General features: G+C 33.4%; 1 protein-coding gene across 1 annotated transcript in view; it reads left to right on the top strand.

The window, feature by feature from the left end:
- Nucleotides 1-380: 380 nt before the first annotated feature.
- LOC148954194 (integral membrane protein GPR180) overlaps nt 381-23325 on the top strand; it is a 46064-nt gene continuing 23119 nt past the window's right edge. The window contains exons 1-2 of the mRNA XM_089086969.1: nt 381-1061; nt 13457-13622. Coding sequence (XP_088943095.1) covers nt 589-1061; nt 13457-13622 — 639 coding nt within the window. The 5' untranslated portion in view covers nt 381-588. The remainder of the gene's footprint in view (nt 1062-13456; nt 13623-23325) is intronic.

The following is a 23325-nucleotide window of genomic DNA, read 5'->3' as shown; positions in this document are numbered from 1 at the left end:
GCAGTACCATTTTAGATGTGATCACATTTACCCATACCCAGTTGTTGTTAGCAGGCTCATCGTATTTTGGCTAATTTACTTATTGAAGGTACTTCTCTATACCGTCGGCTTCATATTTCGGTGGTTAGAAATAAAATTCCTTGGTCTAAGCGTTTGTTTCTTTTCTTTTTGTTACTCCGCTTTCTTTTTTTCTTTTTTTACATCGGGCCTAAAGTAAATTATTATACAAAAGGATAATACCAATGGTGCAAAAGTGTCAATGATTCCGAACTATAAATAGTTTTTAGCACTCAAGCGCTTTGGTTGAGGAAAACTTCAATAGGACGATGAACAAAACTCTTCTTCTAGAAATGTAAATGGTGATCCTTATAAATGGAATTTTCGCTCGCACGAAAGATATTTTTTTCGGTTTCGTCCTGACTTTCTGTCTTTCAACTGTAGTACCTTAGGAAAGAAATAACAGAAAACGTATTACAGATAATTGCTCATCTCAGCTTTGACTTAAAGTGTTTGATAGTCTTATGTGATGAACCAAATAACTCTTTGGACATTTTTTATTGAAAAATCCTACTGAAGATATGGAACAGAATGATTGGAGTTTTCACACTCACTGTTTTTATCCACTCCTTTCTTTCAGTTGAGCTTCTCAGGATTCAAGGAACATGGGATACTGGACAGCAATTTTTTCATTTTATCACAAAGTTTGGCTTTCAAAAGACTTTACTACAGAATCAATTAGAGACTCAAGGTTATGTCTTTGGGAACATATCTTCAGATGGACATGTATCTAAAACATATACATTTGCACTCCTTGATAGAGGATATTTTCTTGGCTACTATGGCAATTCTTCATTAATAGATAGGAATAAAGCATGTCAAACAATGTTTTATAAAATTAATAGTATAGCTTATGATTCAACATGTAATGATGAAGGAAAGGAAGATTTTTTAAGAAAAGTCCCATGTCCAGTTAGTGAAGTTTGTTTAGATGAAGATCTACCTAATAATGTGATACTAGGATCTCAACTGACATTTGCTGTGCAGGACTTAGTACAGCCAAGGTTTGTCTCACTTACTTAATATCTTATTATCAACAAAGATTAAAACTCATCAGTTGAAAAAAACAAACAAAAAAAAACACAAATCTGGTTTTAACAAAAAATTATTGTTATATTACAAAATGCTAAGCCACAAAATTTGGGTAAGGTTCATAGGTAAATATATAGCCTACCAAATTGTATTATTGAGTTAGGAATAAAGTGAATACACCATTTGGTAAAGTTCTATGAAATCATATTATTGAGTTAGGACAAAAGTGAATACACCATTCAATGCCTTTTTTTATGCTGATTACTAATATAATAATCATTTCTATCAGAAATGAAATTCAGCCCCCCTATATATGCCAATTCAGGGTTAGGTTAGGTATATTATATGGGGGGGGCTGAAATACATTTGCGATAGAAATGTTTATTATATTTTTAATCAGCATAAAAAAAGGCATCAAATGGTGTATTCACTTTATTCCTAACTCAATAATATGATTTGGTAGAACTTTACCCCTTTTTTTATGCTGATAAAAAATATAATAATCATTTTTATCAGAAATGAATTTCAGCCCCCCCCCTATATATACCTAACCCTGAATTGGCATATATAAGGGGGGGGCTAAAATTCATTTCTGATAGAAATGATTATTATATTTGTAATAGTAATAGTATATTGTGTAATAGTGTAATAGTATATTTGCATAAAAAAAGGCATCAACGTGTTCACTTTAGTCCTAACTCAATAATATGATTTGGTAGAACTTTACCCACCATTCAATGCCTTTTTTATGCTGATTACAAATATAATAATCATTTCTATTGGAAATGAATTTTATCCTCCCTGAACTTACCTTCCACTTACATCAGAAACAAAATTTGCCCCCATCCCCCCTAATGTACAAATATATTCCCTTAATTGTTATGTATAGGGGGGGGGCTGACATTCATTTCCGATATAAATGATTTTTATATTCTTGATCAGCATAAAAAAGGGCAACAAGGAGTACATTCACTTTATTCCTAACTCAATAATATGATTTGGTATAGGCTATATTTACTGGTTTATAATAACAGACTATTCAGTTAGCTAAGAATACAAATAAAGTGAATATACCACTTGATGCCTTTTTTATGCTCTTTCTACATATAATAGTCACTTTAGTCGGGAATAAATTTTACCCCCACCCCTATATATAACAATTCAGGGTATATATTTGCACATTAGGGGGGTGGGGGTAAATTTTATTTCTGATGTAAATGAGAGGTAAGTTCAAACTTATTAACAAAACAGTTCTTGTTTTGTAGTATGTAGGAAAATTGCAGTTAACACATTTTGACTGAAATTCCACAATATTTTACCCTGTCCTCCTCCTTAATGTGCATATATATAGCCCAAATTATATAATTCCTATGCATTTGTCCATTTAAAATTTAATCAATGTTGATTCAATTTACAGGTTTTAAGTTGAAACACGAGTAAAGCATAGAAAATATATAGTTTGGACTGTGTATTACATTCATTTGCACCAGAAATAAACTTTATATACTCCCCCCCCCCTAATGTATAAACATATACCCTGAAACATATATGTGCAATGAAATTTTTATTATTTTGACAAACTGCAAAGTCAATTTTAAGAAAAGAGTCAGATGTAAGGCTAAATCTGAGGCTGTTGAGAAGGAAACATCTTAAGAAAACAATTCTTACTTCATAATATGTAGGAAAATTGTAGTTAACATGTTTTGACTACAATTCTGCTACACTTCATCCCCAACCTTCCCTGTAATATGTAAATATGTAGCCTAACATATATTTCTAGTGTATTTTGCCATGCATCACTCTTGCTTCAACCTGTCTACCTGCAAATTGAATCCACAGGGATTAAATCAAGGAATGAAATCAGGATTAGGAGCAGAATATCCTTAAGTAGCCTGCAGAAAATAAAAGATTAATTTATAAATATACCAATAGTCCTTTGACAACCATGAAATCAATAAGTTTTATTGTACAATTTTAATTCTCTAAAGAACTAAAGGAAGCTTAGTTTTTAGTAGATCACTAGTTTTTGCAAAATTCTACCAGTATAGGGAAATATGATAAGCCAGTTCATTTGAAGCAGTTTTTCAAAAATATTCTACATAGACTGTGAAGCAGTAATTTTTGTTTGTTTTTAGTTTTAACTTCACTCTTTGCTCATGTCAGAAGGAATTCATTAAAAAAATTATGTTTTTTTTTTGGTTTTTTAAGTATACACGGATTCTGTCAACATTGAAACAAAACCAGTAGATGTCATTGTTTGAAGTATGTTCAATCACACATCTGGATATTATATCCAGATGTGTAAAAATAAAATTTCAAGAAAAATAATGAAGAATAAAAATTTCAAAATCTGAGCATGCTAGGTTAGAAGTCAAAAATTGAAAAAAGCTTAACTGTTGGACATTTCGAAAAATATATTGTTATTTGGTTTATCCTGTTTTCTACTTTATTGAGGAACAAGTTCATTAATATCCTTTTTGGCCAAGTATTTTTCTTGTTCTATATATATATATATATATATATATATATATATATATATATATATATATATATATATATATATATATATATATATATATATATATATATATATATAGAACAAGAAAAATACTTGGCCAAAAAGGATATTAATGAACTTGTTCCTCAATAAAGTAGAAAACAGGATAAACCAAATAACAATATATTTTTCGAAATGTCCAACAGTTAAGCTTTTTTCAATTTTTGGCTTCTAACCTAGCATGCTCAGATTTTGAAATTTTTATTCTTCATTATTCTTCTTGAAATTTTATTTTTACACATCTGGATATAATATCCAGATGTGTGATTGAACATACTTCAAACAATGACATCTTCCACATCTTCAGAATTTTTCCACATTGAAACTTTCCTTGTTAAGCTCGTTGCCTCTTTTCTTTCTAATAGATCTCAAGCAGTTAAATATCTAAATTATTTCTCAGATCATCTCCCCATATTTAATGGCATTCCTCAGGGGACTATTCTAGGCCCTCTTCTTTTTTCACTTATGATTAATAGCCTTTCAACCCTTTATGACAATAGATGGAAATTTGTCGATGACTTGACAGTTTTAGAGATGTGTCATAAAAACATCTTTAGCAACCCAATGGGCATACTCCAAGATATTGCCTGTGAGGCCTCTTCCCTTGAAATGACTGTTAACCCTTCTAAATCTGCAATAGTCTCAGTAAGTTTTTTTAAATCCCCTCCCCTTTTTCTTACTCCTATACCTCCTGAAACCTCTGTCACATCTCTTAAACTCCTTGGTGTTACAATTTCTTCCAATTTGAAATAGGATGTCCATATAAATAATATCCTACGACAAGCAAACTCCTCGCTTTCCCTTCTTAAACTTTTAAATAAATTCAGTTGCCCCTAATCACATTTACTACAAGTATACATTTCTTTTGCGCGTCCCATATTAGAGTATGCTTGTCCTGTGTGGCACCCTGGCCTCTCTAATGAAGCAACACAAAAAATTGAAAATGTCCAAAAGAGAGCTCTAAAAATTATTTTTAAAGAGAGCAAGATACCGTATTTGTATTTGTTAAATATTTCAAACCTAGAGACCCTCGAGAGAGGAAGAAATAATTTGTGCCTCCGTTTTGCAAAAAAATGCCATAACTAACCCTCGGACGGCAAGTATTTTCCCCAAATGTCACCCCCATCCAGATTACGCCCGCCTCGAGCTGTTTCTGATCCTATCCCCTGCTTTGTCCCCCAGTCACTGTGCTACTTTGATATAGTAAAAAACTTTTCTTCCCTTTATTACAGGAAAATTTAACAAAATGTTCCAATAGTTTCTTTTTTTTACTTTCTTATCTTTATATTATCTTTAGATATAACTGACACAATTAATAGTTTCTAATTTGTACCTAACCAATTTCTTGTATTGCCAGTGTAGCAAGTTTTTAATAAATTGTTTTTTTAATTTCATGTTCGAAATTATTTTTTACTTCTTATTTTTATTTTTTAACGGCCCTCAGAATTTTTATCTTTTTATTTTACTTTAGTTGTTTTGTTTTTTGTTTTTTTTGTGTGTTATTGTCTGTTATTTGACTCAGAATGCGAATTCGGCCTTCAAAGGCTAGTGATAGTTCATTTTTTTAATAAATCTTATCTTATCTTATCTACTGGTTTTGTTTCAATGTTGACAGAATCCGTGTATACTTCCAAAACCAAAAAAAAAAACATAATTTTTTTAATGAATTCCTTCTGACATGAGCAAAGAGTGAAGTTAAAACTAAAAACAAACAAAAATTACTGCTTCACAGTCTATGTAGAATATTTTTGAAAAACTGCTTCAAATGAACTGGCTTATCATATTTCCCTATACTGGTAGAATTTTGCAAAAACTAGTGATCTACTAAAAACTAAGCTTCCTTTAGTTCTTTAGAGAATTAAAATTGTACAATAAAATTTATTGATTTCATGGCTGTCAAAGGACTATTGGTATACTTATAAATTAATCTTTTATTTTCTGCAGGCTACTTAAGGATATTCTGCTCCTAATCCTGATTTAATTCCTTGATTTAATCCCTGTGGATTCAATTTGCAGGTAGACAGGTTGAAGCAAGAGTGATGCATGGCAAAATACACTAGAAATATATGTTAGGCTACATATTTACATATTACAGGGAAGGTTGGGGATGAAGTGTAGCAGAATTGTAGTCAAAACATGTTAACTACAATTTTCCTACATATTATGAAGTAAAAATTGTTTTCTTAAGATGTTTCCTTCTCAACAGCCTCAGATTTAGCCTTACATCTGACTCTTTTCTTAAAATTGACTTTGCAGTTTGTCAAAATAATAAAAATTTCATTGCACATATATGTTTCAGGGTATATGTTTATACATTAGGGGGGAGTATATAAAGTTTATTTCTGGTGCAAATGAATGTAATACACAGTCCAAACTATATATTTTCTATGCTTTACTCGTGTTTCAACTTAAAACCTGTAAATTGAATCAACATTGATTAAATTTTAAATGGAAAAATGCATAGGAATTATATAATTTGGGCTATATATTTGCACATTAAGGAGGAGGACAGGGTAAAATATTGTGGAATTTCAGTCAAAATGTGTTAACTGCAATTTTCCTACATACTACAAAACAAGAACTGTTTTGTTAATAAGTTTAAACTTACCTTTCATTTACATCAGAAATAAAATTTACCGTCACCCCCCTAATGTGCAAATATATACCCTGAATTGGTATATATAGGGGTGGGGGTAAAATTAATTTCTAACAAAAATGATTAGTATATTTAGAAAGAGCATAAAAAAGGCATCAAGTGGTATATTCACTTTATTTGTATTCTTAGCTAACTGAATAGTCTGTTATTATAAACCAGTAAATATAGGCTATACCAAATCATATTATTGAGTTAGGAATAAAGTGAATACACTATTTGAGGCCTTTTTTTATGCTGATTAATAATAGCCTATAGTAATATTTTATTTTGTAAGTGAATGTTAGCCCCCCCCCCCTATATATATAATGTTCAGGTACGTTTTTCTGAATTAGGGGGGGGGGCAAATTTTGTTTCTGATGTACTTGAGATGTACGTTTAACATTTACCCCCCCCCTAATCTAGAAATATATACCCTGAATAGGCATATATAGGGGGGAGGATAAAATTAATTTCCAATAGAAATGATTATTATATTTGTAATCAGCATAAAAAAAGGCATTGAATGGTGGGTAAAGTTCTACCAAATCATATTATTGAGTTAGGACTAAAGTGAACACACCATTTGATGCCTTTTTTTATGCAAATATGCTATTACACTATTACACAATATACTATTACTATTACAAATATAATAATCATTTCTATCGGAAATGAATTTTACCCCCCCCCCCCCCCTTCTATATGCCAATTCCGGGTTAGGTTAGGTATGTATTGGGGGGGGGCGCTAAAATACATTTCTAATAAAAAGGATTAGTATATTTTTTATCAGCATAAAAAAAGGGTAAAATTCTACAAAATCATATTAGTTATTTAGAAATAAAGCTAATATACCATTCGATGCCTTTTTTTTATGCTGTTTTCAAATATAATAATCATTTACATCAGAAATGAATTTCAGCCCCCCTATATATACCTAGCCTAACCCTGAATTGGCATATATAGGGGGGGGGCTGAAATTCATCCTGGGGGGATTACACAAGCTCCAGAGATATTTAAATTTGCACTTTTGCACATCTATAATCATGTATAGACCCATCATAAAATTCCAAGATCATGGAAAACAGCCATTGTTAACCCCACCCTTAAGCCTAACCAGCTGTCAAACAATATTAAATCTTGCAGACCAATTTCATTGCTAACAACACTAGGTAAAATACTGGAGCAAATGATTTTAACTAAGTTTGAATGTTTTGTAGAAATAAACAACCTATACCCCCTTGAACAAACAGGATTCCGAAAGGGACACTGCTCATAGAACAATATTGCTTGCCTAGAGCCTGACATTTCAACTTCCTTTAATCAAGGATATTCAACCATTGTCATGCTTTTTGATTGGATTGATGCCTATGGTAGTGTTATTCACCAGAAATTACTGGAAGTGCTATTAAATCTTGACTTTCCCGTGGGGGTTGTGGCCCTCATTGAGGATTTCTTAACAACAGAACATTTGCTGTACAGATTGGTAATTCCAGGAGCCATGAATACCCTACTAGAGAAGGTTTACCCCAAGGAGCAATCCTTAGTCCCCTTCTGTTTTATCTATATATATCTGAGTTCCAATTACGCCATGCATCGCTTGGGCTTTATGCAGATGACCTAGTAATATGAAAGTATGGCAGAAACATCGTTGAATAAGTCCAAGATCCTCAACAAGACGTCAACATAATCTCTTACTTCTTAGAAGCATTAGGTCTGTCTATCTCCACTTCTAAAACCAAAACAATCCTATTTACTAGGCAAAAACATGCATCCCTGCCAAATATTGTTTTGAATAGTTATCCCCTAAATTATGTATCTTCAGTAAAATTGTTGGGAATTGTTTTTGATTCCAAATTAAAATGGCAGGATCACATCAAATTACTCAGGAGTAACATTATCCAGAAACTGGCTCTCCTAAAAAGTCTTGCTAATTCCAAATGGGGGTCACCACCTAAAACAATGATTGATTTTTATAAAGTTTATATTAGAGCAAAGATGGAATATGGCATCCAGTTTTTTGCTAATAGTTCCTCACGTATGTTTAACATGCTGGAGTCACTGCAAAATTCTGCAGTCTGCATTGCAATGGGATTTCATAAGCATATACCAATTCTTAAAATAAGAAAACTATCAGGGATCACCCCTCTACAGGAAAGAGCGTTGATTCAGACAAGACGGTATTTCGTATCAGCATTTTGTATAAAAGAAAATATTCAATAATCCGCCCCCTCTGAGTTCTTTATCTTCTTCCTGGAATCTCTATCTAAAAGAGTTTCCAGAGTGGTCTTCTCAGGTGGTGGACCCTTTTACCTTTATGATTTCTCCACCATGGTAGATGGTCCATGTTGAATGGCTTACGGGCATGCTAACAAAAAATAAATCATGTTATGCTGCCCAAAATGCTAATATAATCTTCGAAAATTGCATGAATACCCGTTTTCCCAGTCATGTACGTGTCTACAGGAACGGTTCTGTTAAAGATTCAAAAGCTGGGGCAGTTGCCTGTATCCCGGACCTAAACTTGAATATTTATGCCCACATTCCAAAAAATTCATTAGTACTTTCTGCTGAATTATATGCAGTACGACCTACATTAGATGCATTAATTGATCTGAAGACCCCTTCAAGGAACTTTCTGTCCCTTTCAGATTCTCTTTCTTCAATCCATCTTCTTAGCCAAATAAATTATCATGCAGATGACCTTGACCTGAAAGGGGTATGTCAAAAGACCAGTTATCTATTTTCAACTGGATATTCCATAGCATTTCTTCATATTCCAAGCCATAAAGAAATCAAATATAATGAAATGGCTGATAATTTTGCAAATAAGGTAGCAGGTATCCCTCACCCAAGAAATGTAAAGACATTCAATTTTAGAGAGGTGGTTAGAGCCCAAACATAAATTGCTTACCAACGTTTTGTGCATCCTCCTTTACAATCTAAGGAGTTTAATTTGCTCTACTATAAACTAAAAGCTGGAACTATTTTACTTAATTCTGATCTTTTTAAATGGGGAGTCCACCACACACCCCTATGCAGAAATTGCTATCAGACTTTGGAAAATGCACACCATGGTCTATTTGAACGCAACCCAAGGGATCAAGATTCGAGGAAACTGAGAAATTACTGTCATCAATTGAAGATCCCAATATCTTTTGATACTCTTATTAATTGCTCTTTTTCACATGATTTGGAAGCCACAATCTATAGGTCGTTGAGAATGATCCTAAAAAGATGCCATTAGTACTAGCAGCACGCTGATTGTAATCATTTAGCAGATATTTTTTGGAATATGGCTAGAATAATTCATAACCAGTGAATGTCTTCCAGGAATTTCATAGAGGTGAATGGACCTCCCACTGGATCCACAGACCTCGCAAAGTTATGAAGAAGAAGATGTGTAAAATTGAATGTAGGCAACAGTGATAAAAAATTCTGGAGCACGCCCCTGAGCTGATTTGATGAATATACTCCAGTGGTGTCGATTCATTAAAATTTAGGAGAGGGGGTGGCAGATGAATTCTTCATATCTAGAGGGAGGGGTAAATTTTTTTATTTTCAGTTTAATTACCAAAGTTTTTCAACGAAAATACCCCCTAAGAAGACATTTTTTTTTTCAAAATGTAAAAGGGCTTGTATAAAAGATCTCTATCCAAAAAAATAATTAAATAAATGATTTTTTAATTAAATAAAATAATTAATTATGTAAATAAGAAAGAAAAACTTTTTTTGATGAAATTTAAGAAAAAAGTTTACATGGTAGTAGAAAAATTGTATCATACATATTAATGGAAATACTGACATGGAACCTTTTTACAAATATATTTTTCAGAATTAAACTGTTAAGGAAGAAATAATTTTCCAACCTGTAGGGATTGTGATCCAAAGAGCAAGTAAATTTTTTTGCTGCCATAAACTATCCCAGCTTTCAAGAAGTCTGGATTTAAATTTCGCCATAGGACTAAACCCGTTAAGTACTTTGTGATGGCTTTACCAAATGAGGCTTATGAAACACACACAGATATAAAAATTAGCATTAAAATTAGCCCTTAACCTTACTCTCTATGATATTCCAGTGCCTCACTAATGGCAGAGGTGAAAAAACTATAGAAGTCCATACAAGTTTTTGCTAAAATAAGACATTGACATTAATTTTACGTTTTACTTCACATCCCTCTTAAACTTTCCCTTTAAAAATATTCAGTTTTGTCACATAGCCTCTACTAATTCGAAAAATTCCTGATTAGTTCGCAAAAAGCCCAGATAGATCATTATATTTATGCTTTTTGTTGTTCCCAATCACTCGAATATTACGGGTTAGAAATTTATGACTATTAGATAACATAGAACTCGAAGGTTTTGTCACCACTCAATGTGACTTTTTTTTTAAAATGCACATTTGCATTGAGGAAGAGGTTTGAATTAAGGCTTCCAATATCTCTTACGATGTTGCATTTGTATGCTAGTTCTAGTGGCATCAAGTCTTTGTGGGGGGGGGGGCTTTGGCCCCCTAGGTTTTGCCCCCCCCCCCATTATGAAAACTTCCCCTTTTCAGTGTATTTTCGTTGAAGAATGCCCCTTTTTGGTAATTTTAGTGAACAGATTGAACAAAAAATGAAAAATCTGTCCCCCCTAGATATTGAAAAATAGGTCACTTCCACTCCCTAATTTTTTTGCTAATTGACCCCTCTAGCCTAGAACTAGCTTTCCCTAGCAGTTAGAATTAGTCTTGTTCTGTTAGTCAGCAGACGATCTCCGAAACCTATTGAGAGGGCTGTTAGGGGGAGTACAGAAGATGAGGGATCATAAACCTCAAGTTTGCAATTTTATACCCTAATGATTATGATGGATTTCCATGCTTTCCATTATCAAATGATGCGCAAAGTGCCATTTCTGGGTGCTATATGTCACTTTGTGATGGCACTGATGGCGTTACCAAATGAGGTTAATGAAATAAACACAGATGTAAAAATTAACATTAAAATTAGCCATCAAACTTACTTTCTATGATATTCCAGTGCCTCACTAATGGCAGAGAGACAAAAAGGAGATACATATGTGCTTCCCAGGGGCGTCGTTTGGGGATGGCAAGAGGGGGGAGGCCGTTGCCCCCCCCCCCCAATGATGTGAAGAAAAAAAATATTAAGGATCCCATGCCTTTTGACCATCCAGATATGGACCCCTCTTGCCCCCCCCCCCCCCAATAAAAATGTTAGAGATTTGCCCCTGGTGCTTCCCATACATAAAATGTATTTTTGCTGAGTTGCGATTCTTCTGAGAAGGATTTTCGACCATGGTGATTCCAATGGTGCACTTTCTTTTTGACCCAATTCTGCTTTGAGGGTTTTAAGGTTCTCCTGAAATGCCTATAAATCTGGATTTGCAATAAAATTTTATTATGAAGATTAACCGAAATAATAGTTATCAATCGTGAATCAGATACAATTCGGAGATTTTTTTTTAACGTGTTTTTAAACTTTTGGTTACTCTGCGCCTTCGTTTGCTCTTTAATAGGTTGCAGCTATCAAGCAACCATGATTCACAAAAGTGATTACAAGTTAAAACGTGGTTTAGCTCAGGCCCTAGAGCATAAGGGACGTAAAGATGGTAGTTGAAAAGTTCAGTTAGTTTTGTGACAAAACAGAAAACCAAATCTCAGAGTTCGTAATCGACTGAGTCCCCTCCCTTATTCTATGATCATCCATTCTTTATGATGAGTCCAGAAAAAAAAACATGGGTTATTCATTTTCATTGTCTAAGTCAAGAATTATTTTGACCATGGTAATGTACCATGTACTGCTTATGGCGCTAGTGTAGTATTTACTTTTTAATAAACTTTAAAACTTTAAAAAACTCATCAAACATTTGTTTATGTAAATTTTTGTTATGTTTATACAAATCGGACAAAAATTTAGGGGACAGGGCGGTAAAGATGGGGGTTGAAAAGTTCAGTTAGTTTTGTGACAAAACAGAAAACCAAATCTCAGAGTTCGTAATCGACTGAGTCCCCTCCCTTATTCTATGATCATCCATTCTTTATGATGAGTCCAGAAGAAAAAAACATGGGTGATTCATTTTCATTGTCTAAGTCAAGAATTATTTTGACCATGGTAATGTACCATGTACTGCTTATGGCGCTAGTGTAGTATTTACTTTTTAATAAACTTTAAAACTTTAAAAAACTCATCAAACATTTGTTTATGTAAATTTTTGTTATGTTTATACAAATCGGACAAAAATTTAGGGGACAGGGCGGTAAAGATGGGGGTTGAAAAGTTCAGTTAGTTTTGTGACATAACAGAAAACCAAATCTCCGAGTTCGTAATCGACTGAGTCCCCTCCCTTATTCTATGATCATCCATTCTTTATGATGAGTCCAGAAGAAAAAAACATGGGTGATTCATTTTCATTGTCTAAGTCAAGAATTATTTTGACCATGGTAATGTACCATGTACTGCTGTATGGCGCTAGTGTAGTATTTACTTTTTAATAAACTTTAAAACTTTAAAAAACTCATCAAACATTTGATTTATGTAAATTTTTGTTATGTTTATACAAATCGGACAAAAATTTAGGGGACAGGGCGGTAAAGATGGGGGTTGAAAAGTTCAGTTAGTTTTGTGACAAAACAGAAAACCAAATCTCAGAGTTCGTAATCGACTGAGTCCCCTCCCTTATTCTATGATCATCCATTCTTTATGATGAGTCCAGAAGAAAAAAACATGGGTGATTCATTTTCATTGTCTAAGTCAAGAATTATTTTGACCATGGTAATGTACCATGTACTGCTTATGGTGCTAGTGTAGTATTTACTTTTTAATAAACTTTAAAACTTTAAAAACTCATCAAACATTTGTTTATGTAAATTTTTGTTACGTTTATACAAATCAGACAAAATTTAGGGGGCAGGGGGTTCAAACAACGCCCCCTCCCATGGATACGGCCTTGCTGTCAGTAGTGCTAGTGATTTTGAATTCCAGTAAAAGAATCATATTAGTAACTGTTTGGTTCAAAATAATTTTTGCTTGTATTCTGTTTTGCTTTTGGACAATAGTTGTTTCATTGTCCTGTTTTGGTTTTGGACAAAAGGTTATATGACTAATAGAAAGGGCTAAATTCATATCAAATTTAGGCTTAGCAATACATATTATATGTTGAACAAATCATTCTTTTAGGTTTTGGTATTTGAGTCTTGTTGCTTGTACAAGAAATTCAACCACATGTCAATGGGAGACTGTAAAAGATAATGCAACTATAAACTATGACCTGTGGCTAGTAAATGGAAATCCTCGCACAAATAGTCATCCAACTTTTGAGTATCATTTTTCGGTTGAAATGCAGGTAAGGTGTTTTACTGTATTTATATATATATATATATATATATATATATATATATATATATATATATATATATATATATATATATATATATATATATATATATATATATATATATATATATATATATATATATATATATATATATATATATATATATATATATATATATATATATATATATATATATATATATATATATATATATATATATATATATATATATATATATATATATATATATATATATATATATATATACATATACTCTGCAGCCGAAGAAAAAACGTTTGATCCTACTAAGGCATAGTTTAAAAAAGGAAAAAAAAATAATGGAGTTGATGCGTGGAGTTCTTATCAAATATAATTGCAATAACATAAAAACACTATGTTGTAATTAATGAATTTGGCTTTATACTAATGAATTAATGAATTTGGCTTTATACTAAATATAATTTGTCATAAAAGAAGTTTTTCAACCCTCTAAGATTAATTTTGGTCCTTTTTTGAAGTGTATTAAATGCAAGTAGCCTACACTAAATCAAACTTTGATTGGAGCGGAAGATAAGAAGGTTTGTCAGAAGAGAATTTCAGGGAAGGGCTATGATCCTTCAAAAGAAGAGTAAGATAGTCGGCTATTGCTCTTTTACTTGTGATTATAAAAAAAGAAAATTCTTGTACAGTTCCGGAAAGGGGTTTTGCACTTTGTTTCACCCCTGCGTTATTCTTGGTTATGTTTATTTCTTTGGCAAATGAGAAATTAACTATTCTGTATTGATTTTCCTGTTGATTTGATTTAGGCTATAGGTAATTTGATATCAATATTGTCTTAGCAGGTAGGTGTACCTATATCTGGTTTCATTTACAATATGAAGATTGATTCTGTAATAGATCTGTATATTGGCAGCTGCCTAAGGGAAATTGATTCGACAGAGAAACATAGAGTTTACTTGTAAAAAAGATACAAATAAAAAAAAAAGTTTTGTTATTTTCACCAGCTTAAAGTACCAAGGACATTAACGTGCAAACATTTTTCGTCCTCCCCCCTCCTCCTTTGCTCCATATCTACTTTCCTTCGGTTGTTACAATATTTATGAAGATTACAAGCCTTGCGCAATGTATCACCGTTGTTGCCACATTGATCAGTGAAAAAATAATCGGAAACTAATTCGGTAATTTGACAATACTTTTTCTATTTACATAAGACTGGCAAGTCTGACGCCTAATAGGGTAATTCACCCATAAAGCCATTAAGTAATAGAAGTGATATTTTCAGAAAAAGAAGAAAATAAGGATTCTATTGACATGTGAATAAGCTCGAAACAAGGGATAAATATAGTAAAATGGAATAATCGGTCTATCTAAAAATATTTTCTTGTAAGTAAATCAATTAACTAACAATTTAAAGTCTTTAATCGCGACCAATTTTAATAAAAAGTATATTAATGTATAACTTATATTTTTAGCTATTCAATGATTTATGTATTTCATTTTAGTTCCTATTTGATAATAATATCTTAGTGTTATATATTTATACAATTCTCCTTATTCAATCACTGTTTGTTTTTTGCAACATCAGCATGTTTGTCTTTTGCAACATCAATCAGGAAGTTACACTTTCTGGAGCTTCATGATGATTTATTTTTTCTTTTATTTTCTGCTGATTTTTCACAGGCGTTCGTTATTTTTTAACCTGGCTCCCGCTTAGTGTTAAAACTATATAACCGCACATGGAGCTTTTTTTCATTAAAAATTGATTTCTTGGGTTATCCTAATTTATAGACAAAGTGTTTCTGATTGAAGTAGAGATTTGCTGATTCTTAAAAGAACAAAAACTATCACTTCGTAGCCTATACAACACACACCTGTGTTGTATAAACCTGCGTTAATACACCTTCGATACGAAGGGTCCAGGAAAACAAACTAATAATTCACGAAAGGCACTTGACTCTATACTGCCTACTTTTTCACTGAAGATTTAAAAGTGGATGGTGATTCTTAAGCAGCCAAGGGCCAACTTTGTGTATACACCTTCAAAGTCATTTGGGATTACAGTTCAAACAAGGTAAAACAAATCTACCTTTCTTCTAAATTTTGTCAGTGGGAGGGTGATTAGGAGTGTTGGAAAGGCACGTATGTAGATTTTTTTCTGCGCTGGAGGGAAAATATTTATTCTAATGTTTTAGGTGTTTATGGTTGTGTTAGTTCCAACTATACCGATTTAAAGAATTGGATTTCATTTTTACTGTCCTTGGTACTTTAAACTTTAAACCAATCAGGTTTTCTGTTCTTTTTCCTGGTTTATAGTTTGACGTAGCAGCAACAGCCGGCAAATACGAAAACAGGATAAAGAATACAGAGTTATTTGGCTTCTTTTTCTGACATTTGCTAGAAGGACAATATGCCTGGTTCACGATGCGTCGTTGACTTACGTCACAAAAATAGGCCAATAAGATTAAAGTACACTTTTTAACATGGAATTATAGGACTGTTATAACTCTTTTTCTCTTTGTTAATACTGTAGGTAGTAAATTGATCTTGCCAAGTGTGGTTCTGTAACTTTTATTGGGATAAACATATTTATTCAAACCTGGAACAGACATAGTAGGCTAACGAAAGGAAAATAAAGCTCGATTTAGTACCCTTTTGGTTTAATAATTTTTTATGGAAAAAGCCGTGTTACTAGACTTTTTTGCCCATTTCTTATTTATATGAGATAAAAGTAGTTAGGTTACGTTTTGACGCAATGATGACTATGTGTCTGATCCTTGGAAGGCGTAAACCTTTTTGAATTTTAGCAAAGGATGTATCTGCAATATCTCTGGAACGGCTAAGGGTGTTTAGTCGAAATTTTCAGGGAATATTGGGGGGGGGGGGGTGGATAAAAACCAAGAGACACCATGTGCATCCAGGTTATCAAAATGATATATGTAATATTTCAGGAACAGCTAAGGGTGATAAGTTGAAACTTTCAGGAAATGTTGAGGGGGATATTGAACCAAATCCAAAGACAGTATATGTATCCAGCTTGTTGAAATAGCTTATTTGCAAAATCTCATAAATGGCTAAGGGTTTTAAGTTGAAACTTTATGGAAGTGTTGAGGAGAATGTTGAATTAAATCAAAACTCACCATGTTCTTCCAGGTTGTCAAGAAGGCGTATCAGTAATGTCTAAGGAACGGCCAAGTTTATCAGGGAATGTCGAAGGGGAATTTCGACTAAATCAATAGACACTATGCGTATTCAGATTGTCAAAAATACCTATCCGCAATATCTAAGGGTATAAATTAAAGGCTTAAGGAACCCATATGAAACTCCTTACAATTATTTTTTTCCCCCGGCTTCCCATAAAGTTGACTAGGAATCAGCAACACGAAATTAATTCTATTCATTTTTTTTTTTTTTTTTTTTTTTTTTGCAAAAGTCTGCACAAGGTGATACTAGAACATATTTTTATCTCTGTCTGGAAGAATAGGTACTACTATTGAATGCCTTCGGGCTTCAGTATTTGTTCTACTATAAGAATTTTGAGAACTAGAAATTGATCAAGATTATTTGATCCCCGGTTCTTTGCAGAAACGAGACAAATTATATCATCGACAGTCAGTACAATATTTTTTTCTTGGGATATGAAGTCTGGTACGTAAAACATAAATATAATTAAATATGTGTACAGAGTATATAATAATTGAATACCTTAAAATATATAATATCATTATATATTAAATATTCATTTCATTTTCATTACCGTAGTTCTTTCCTGTCATCCTGATTATTATAGTGATTTTATTTTTTGTCAATGTTTTTAAAAAACGAAAGCACACTGTTAAAATGTATGTAGTTTTCAGTTAAACGCAAATGGCTTTTTAATGACGCAAATAGAATTTTCAAGGTCTACGGCTATTGACCGGAGGGGGGGCGTGGCAGTAGTCAAACTCCTGTTTGTAGTGATTTATGTTTATATTAAGTTTGACTTGAGTACGGTATCCATTTTAAGTTTTACTCGTTTTAGGCTTGATTTATTCATCTATGTCAGTGTCTTATCTTTATCTTGCTATGCAGAAACAAATTTCTTCTTTTTGGGCTTACAAATAATCTCAATATTATTCCCAATAACCCAGAATATACTCTTTAACCACTCTTAGTGCTTAAGTTTATTCAAAGGATATTAAATTCATTTTCCCAAAATTCTTCTACTAGTACAAATATTGAAGCTCCAAGTTATTCTATAACGCGAACTATTACTCTGAACAAAGATTTTAGTATATTGTTAGTATTTTTTTTATTTTGGAAAAACCACGAAATTGTCCCTATAAAGCTTGCGAAAACTGGCAGGAGTCCTTTCATACCGTCAGGTTAAAATGTTTTGTTGGCGGCTGGCTTTTGTATTATTAATTAAAAAAGCACAATTGATAAAACTAGTACAAATGAACCAAATGATGATATTTCTTAATGTCTGCATAATTATAGAAAACTAGCATTCTGGTAGCCTGCTAGCCCCAATACTTAAGGAATGGCACCAAAACTGCCATTTTTGTGCCATATGGCACCTAAAGACGGTGGAACCTCTAAAAATCACATAGATATGAGCAATAGCTTTTAAGTGAGACATTAAACATCTCTTTCTTATGATCTGGTAACCCGCTAGCTCTGGTAGAAAAAAGAAGAAATAAAAAAGGAAACAGATCAGTGCTACCCATGCAAAAAAGTGATTTCCTTGTTGTTCAAGGTGGAGGACTGTATTCTCCCAGACAAGGTGTCGCATGGACTTTTGTCGCAGGACCATGCATGTCGCATGCACTTTTCATGTCTATCTGACGTCATTTTTGAGGGGTTTCAGTTTTTTTTCGGAATCGCCATAAACTTGTTTCCGCAATATACTTTTACTTTTAAGATTAACTGAAAAATCTGTTACCATTCCTGAATCAGCTTCAGATGGCAATTATTTCTCATCAGGTAGTTTTTTTTCAAATCTTTTGGTTACTATGGGCTGTGGTTTGCTCTTTATTAGGTTGCAGCTACTACTGCAACCATGATCGCAGGACATTTAACGGCTGTGTTTAAGTATTTCTACTGAGCCATTGAAAAACACATCCGTTATTTTGAATTGAACGCTTTTAGAACCATACAATGCAAATAAATGAGAAACTACTCATATTTATCGGAAGTTGTCCATTAATGAAAAAGGAAATGATGTCCATAAAAAAAAACATTTTAATTTCAAGGCATGGGAGGGCATTTGCAGGGAAATGAACATAGAAGATAATAATTATATTATTAACCAGGCACAGGTAGCTTAGTCTAATACAGGCTGGCCATTTGAATATTGTTTTCTTGGCTTCTAGAACTTAATTTAGCCTATTCCTATGCATATGCTGTTCAAATACCTCACACTCGTTTTTGCACTTCAACCGCTGCAATATACCGTTGTGTGGAAATTTTTGCTATTTCCCATGAGCCGTTTGTGTAAAAAAAAAAAAAAAAAAAAATGGATCAATGTGAACCAAGGGTAGCCTAACCCTTAAGTTAACTGGTCCGCTCTCTTGTTCTTTGCTTTGTAAGCCAATCATTTTATTTATATAGCATACCCCCCCGGAAAATAACCCCCGCTGAAAATACCCCCCCCCCCCCGCGGAAAATACCCTCCCCGGTAAGATTCACCCCCGTGGAAAATAAGGCTTTCCAAATTTCCGTAGGCGGAAGGAATTTTGGTACTTATGTAAAACTTGAGAACAAACCGTTTTTGTCGTTAGTTTCTTCGTTACTTTAGAAATAAATTTGGGCTATAGATTTGCACATTAGGGGGGGGGGGAGGGGTAAATTATAACGGGTGTGCATGCATAATATGTTTGACACAATTATTCGGCATATTAAATAGATAGATAAATAAGTGTATTTTAAAGCCAAATATACGGCCATGAACACAGTAAAATAACATAAATGAAAGGCACAAATAACATAAACTTTGATCAGAAATCATCATGAAGCACATAAATGAAACACTAACATTAACCTAATAATAGTACTTAATACTTGGAAATACGGTCATTAAAACAAAAAAAAAACACTTAACGCTTGGAAAAAACACTGAAATGAAACATTACATTTACTTTATACTGGGATTTTTTTTTCTTTTTTTTTTTTTTTTTTCTTTTTTTTTTAACAACAAAATTTACAGATACCTCGCTATTCTTACGTAATTTTGTTAGTGACCATATACCTAGAAAGAATTGTTTTCTTACTTCAAACTGTCCAAATACTCCCCCCCCCCTCTTATGTGCAAATATATAGCCCAAATTATATATTTCCCATATCTTCTGTTACTTGTCTTTGTCTTCTTTCGCTAAGCTGAAAAAAAAACTAACGAAGAAACCGGTTGGTTCTCTAGTTTTCAACAGCGTAAACTTGAGCGAGTGGCGCATAATACACAAGCACCAAAACTCCTTCCCCCAACGAAAATTAAAAAAAAATTAAACTGAAATAAAATTCGCAATTTTGGAAAGCCTTATTTTCCACGGGGGTATTTTCCGGGGGGGGGGCACACGCCGTCCGCCGTCAGAAAGGGAGTCTAATCTATCAGTTTTAACATTTGAAAGGATTTGAAGAGCCCCATCGTCTAGAAGCTTATTGGATTGTCCGTGTAACATTTTATACCAGTCAAAACATCAAAAAGTTTTCGGGTCATCCGATTTTGTTTGTACATTTGATCTCTCTGGTAGTCTGTGAAGGTCAAAGGCTATTACAATCGCCCCTGTAGAACAGACTGACGGAGATACTAGTGACTCAGATGAATTTTACTTACAGTTACAGGAGCAAATAGACAGGGACTCAGGTAAAAATATGATGTTTTTACTTGGAGATTTTAACGCCCAGGTCTGTAAAGATAAGGATAGAGGATATCCTAGCTTAGGTATATTGGACGTAGGAAAAGAAAACAGTAATGGATACAGATTTTTGCAATTTAGTAGGTATAACAATATAGTTATTACCAATACGGTGTTTGGTCATAAAATGGCTCATAAGTTAACATGGTATTCACGTGATGGTAAAACAGCAAACCTTATTGATTATGTTATAGTAAACCGAAGACTGGCAGGATCAATACAAGATACTAGGGTGTATAGGAGTGCTGTTATTGATGTTTAAAGTAAAGATCACCATCTACTAGTGTCAAGGGTTAATTTAAAACTGAAATATCGGAAGCATAATTACCTCCCGGGAAGTTATGATGTTGGGAGAGTCCAGGATGAGAATTTGAGAGAAACTTTCCAGGAACAGTTGAATACTAAACTTCAGAGTTTAAAATTCTGCAATTTCGAGGATGGTTGTAAGTATTTTAGAAAAATAAATATGTGAAGTTACTGAAGGTATCATAGGGAAGAAACCCAGGATTGCAGCTAAGAATATTAGTGAAAAGGCTTTATGTTTAATAGAATGGAGAAACGACTTGTACAAGAATTATCTGAGTGATAGATCATATGAAAATAAAAGGAATGTAAAGAAAGTGGAGAAAGCATTAAAATATGAACTAAGAAGGTGTGAAGTGGAGGCCATGGATAAAATTGCCAAGGATCTGGAAGATACAGCTAGACGGCATAATAGTAAAATATTGTACTGCCATGTTAATAAGTTGAGAGGGGGTAGCCAATCGGGACTTGGCCCAGTTAAAACAGAAATGGGGCCACAATTAGCGATAAGGAAAGAACTAAAGAGAAATGGGCCGAACATTTTGAGAATTTGCTTAACTGAGAGAGTTGCAGGGAAAGATATAGAGAGAAATGAAAAAGTTTGTGATACGTTGGATGCGAAAGAATAATTGTTTTGTGCGGAAGAATTAGCGACAGTACTAAAAGGATTAAAATAATAAGGCCCCAGGTCCTGATAGGGTGGTAAATGAGTTTCTTAAGTATAGTGACTATGAGGTTAAAAATAAGTTACTGAAGAATATGAATAATTTTGAAAAAAAGATGTACCTAGCGATTCTAGGGAAACTTTAATTGAACCCTCTATAAGAAAGGTGATAAATGTGAGTGTGGTAATTATCGAGGGATTAGTCTAGTCTCTGTAGGTAGTAATTCAATTGGTAATATAATAGTTCTTACACTGAGAGATGTTGTTAAAAAAGCTTTAAGAGTTGAAAAGGTTTGTTTCAGAAAGAGTAAAGGATATTTCGACTAAACTTTTACTCTTAGGTTAATAATTGAGAAGTTCATGAGTTGTCAAACAGCTTTGGTCTTCAGTTTGATAGATAATAAGAAAGCGTTCGATTCTGTTAATATTAGAGCTTTAGTAAAAGTTTTATCCTTGTATGGTATGCCAGACAAATACATTAAAGTGATTAGTGCTATGTACGAGAATAACACTGCTGCGGTTAAAGTAGGAAATAAGGTTATCAGCTGGTTTTTCATTAAATCAGGAGTTAAGAAGGGTTGTGTTCTATCCCCCTTTATATGGATTATTTTGATGGATTTGTCTTAAGGAGCACATAAACTGCACCAAGAAACCGTAGAATCAAATGGAAAGGAAAAATTCCCCTGAATTGTGGTTGTGTTTATGACTTAATCACTCTAAAGTGACGTGTGAGCAACATGAATGAAGTTTTAGGGGCTTTGCAAGCACAGGGTGCAAGTATTGGTTTAAATGTTAATGCCAGAAATCCTAAGTTACTTAGGCTAGGAGAAAGTGAAGACGACAAGCTGTAATTGGGTAACGAAAAGATTGATCAGGTGGGCAGCTTTACTTACCTTGGTAGTATTATTAGTAAAGATAGTAGAAGCAGTGAAGATGTTAAAAGTAGAATAGCCAAGGCTCAGGGTGTTTTTTCACGATTAAAAAAAGTTAGGAAGAAATGGAAGATAAGTCTGCAAACCAAGATTGGAATATTCGAAGCTACATTGATGACAGTGGTTAAATATGGCTCTGAAGCATGGGCGCTCAGAAAAGCGAATGAAGATTTGCTAGATATTTTCCAGAGAAATTGCTTAAGGATTGTTCTGGGTAACCGGCTGGCTGACCGTATTTCTAACAATAGGCTATACGTAAAGTGTGGTTCAATACCGCTCTCTAGGGCTATAATGAAAGAAAGGTTGAGGTGGCTAGGGTAATTTGTGTGAATAAAGAGTGCCAGATTGCTGAAGATTGCCCTTTTCAGCCCGCCGCCTAGGGCTGAGTAGAAAGAAAGTTGTCTTCATCTGGGGTGGGAGGACGTTTTACAGACATATTTCAGGCACATAGAAACTTGGTCAACGGACGTAAAAAGGAACGATTTGAATAGATTGGGATGGAGGAGGAGTGTGAGTAGCTTTGTTGGCCTCAGATGGCTTGGTACTGCGGTGAATTGTTAGTAGTAGTAGTAGTAATTAAAGAATTGCTTTGTATATTTTTGGAAAGTAAAATCTAAATAGACATTACATTATATAGACCCTTTTAAGCCCGATAGTGTAGATGAAAAAAAAATTATCGATACACGGGGGGGGGGGCATCGAAAATATTTCTGTGAAAATTGTAAAGTAAAAGAAAATTACATTTTGTACACCTTTTATCAAAATGTTAGTTTAACTGCACAGTAGCTTTTATTATTTCAATGACTTTTATGCTCTTCCTATGCAATTTTTGGATTTGTTTGGAAACCTCGCGTGACTAAAACGTATACAACGGATAATTGAAGCTATCCATAGTAAGTTTCGCTAAGATTCTGAAGAATATT

This window comes from Artemia sp. Qi Xiang Cuo, chromosome 3 (assembly GCF_049724085.1).
Source record: "Artemia sp. Qi Xiang Cuo chromosome 3, ASM4972408v1, whole genome shotgun sequence".
NCBI lineage: Eukaryota > Metazoa > Arthropoda > Branchiopoda > Anostraca > Artemiidae > Artemia > Artemia sp. Qi Xiang Cuo.
The sequence above is the reverse complement of the archived record's forward strand: the minus strand, read 5'-3'. Positions and strand labels throughout refer to the sequence as shown.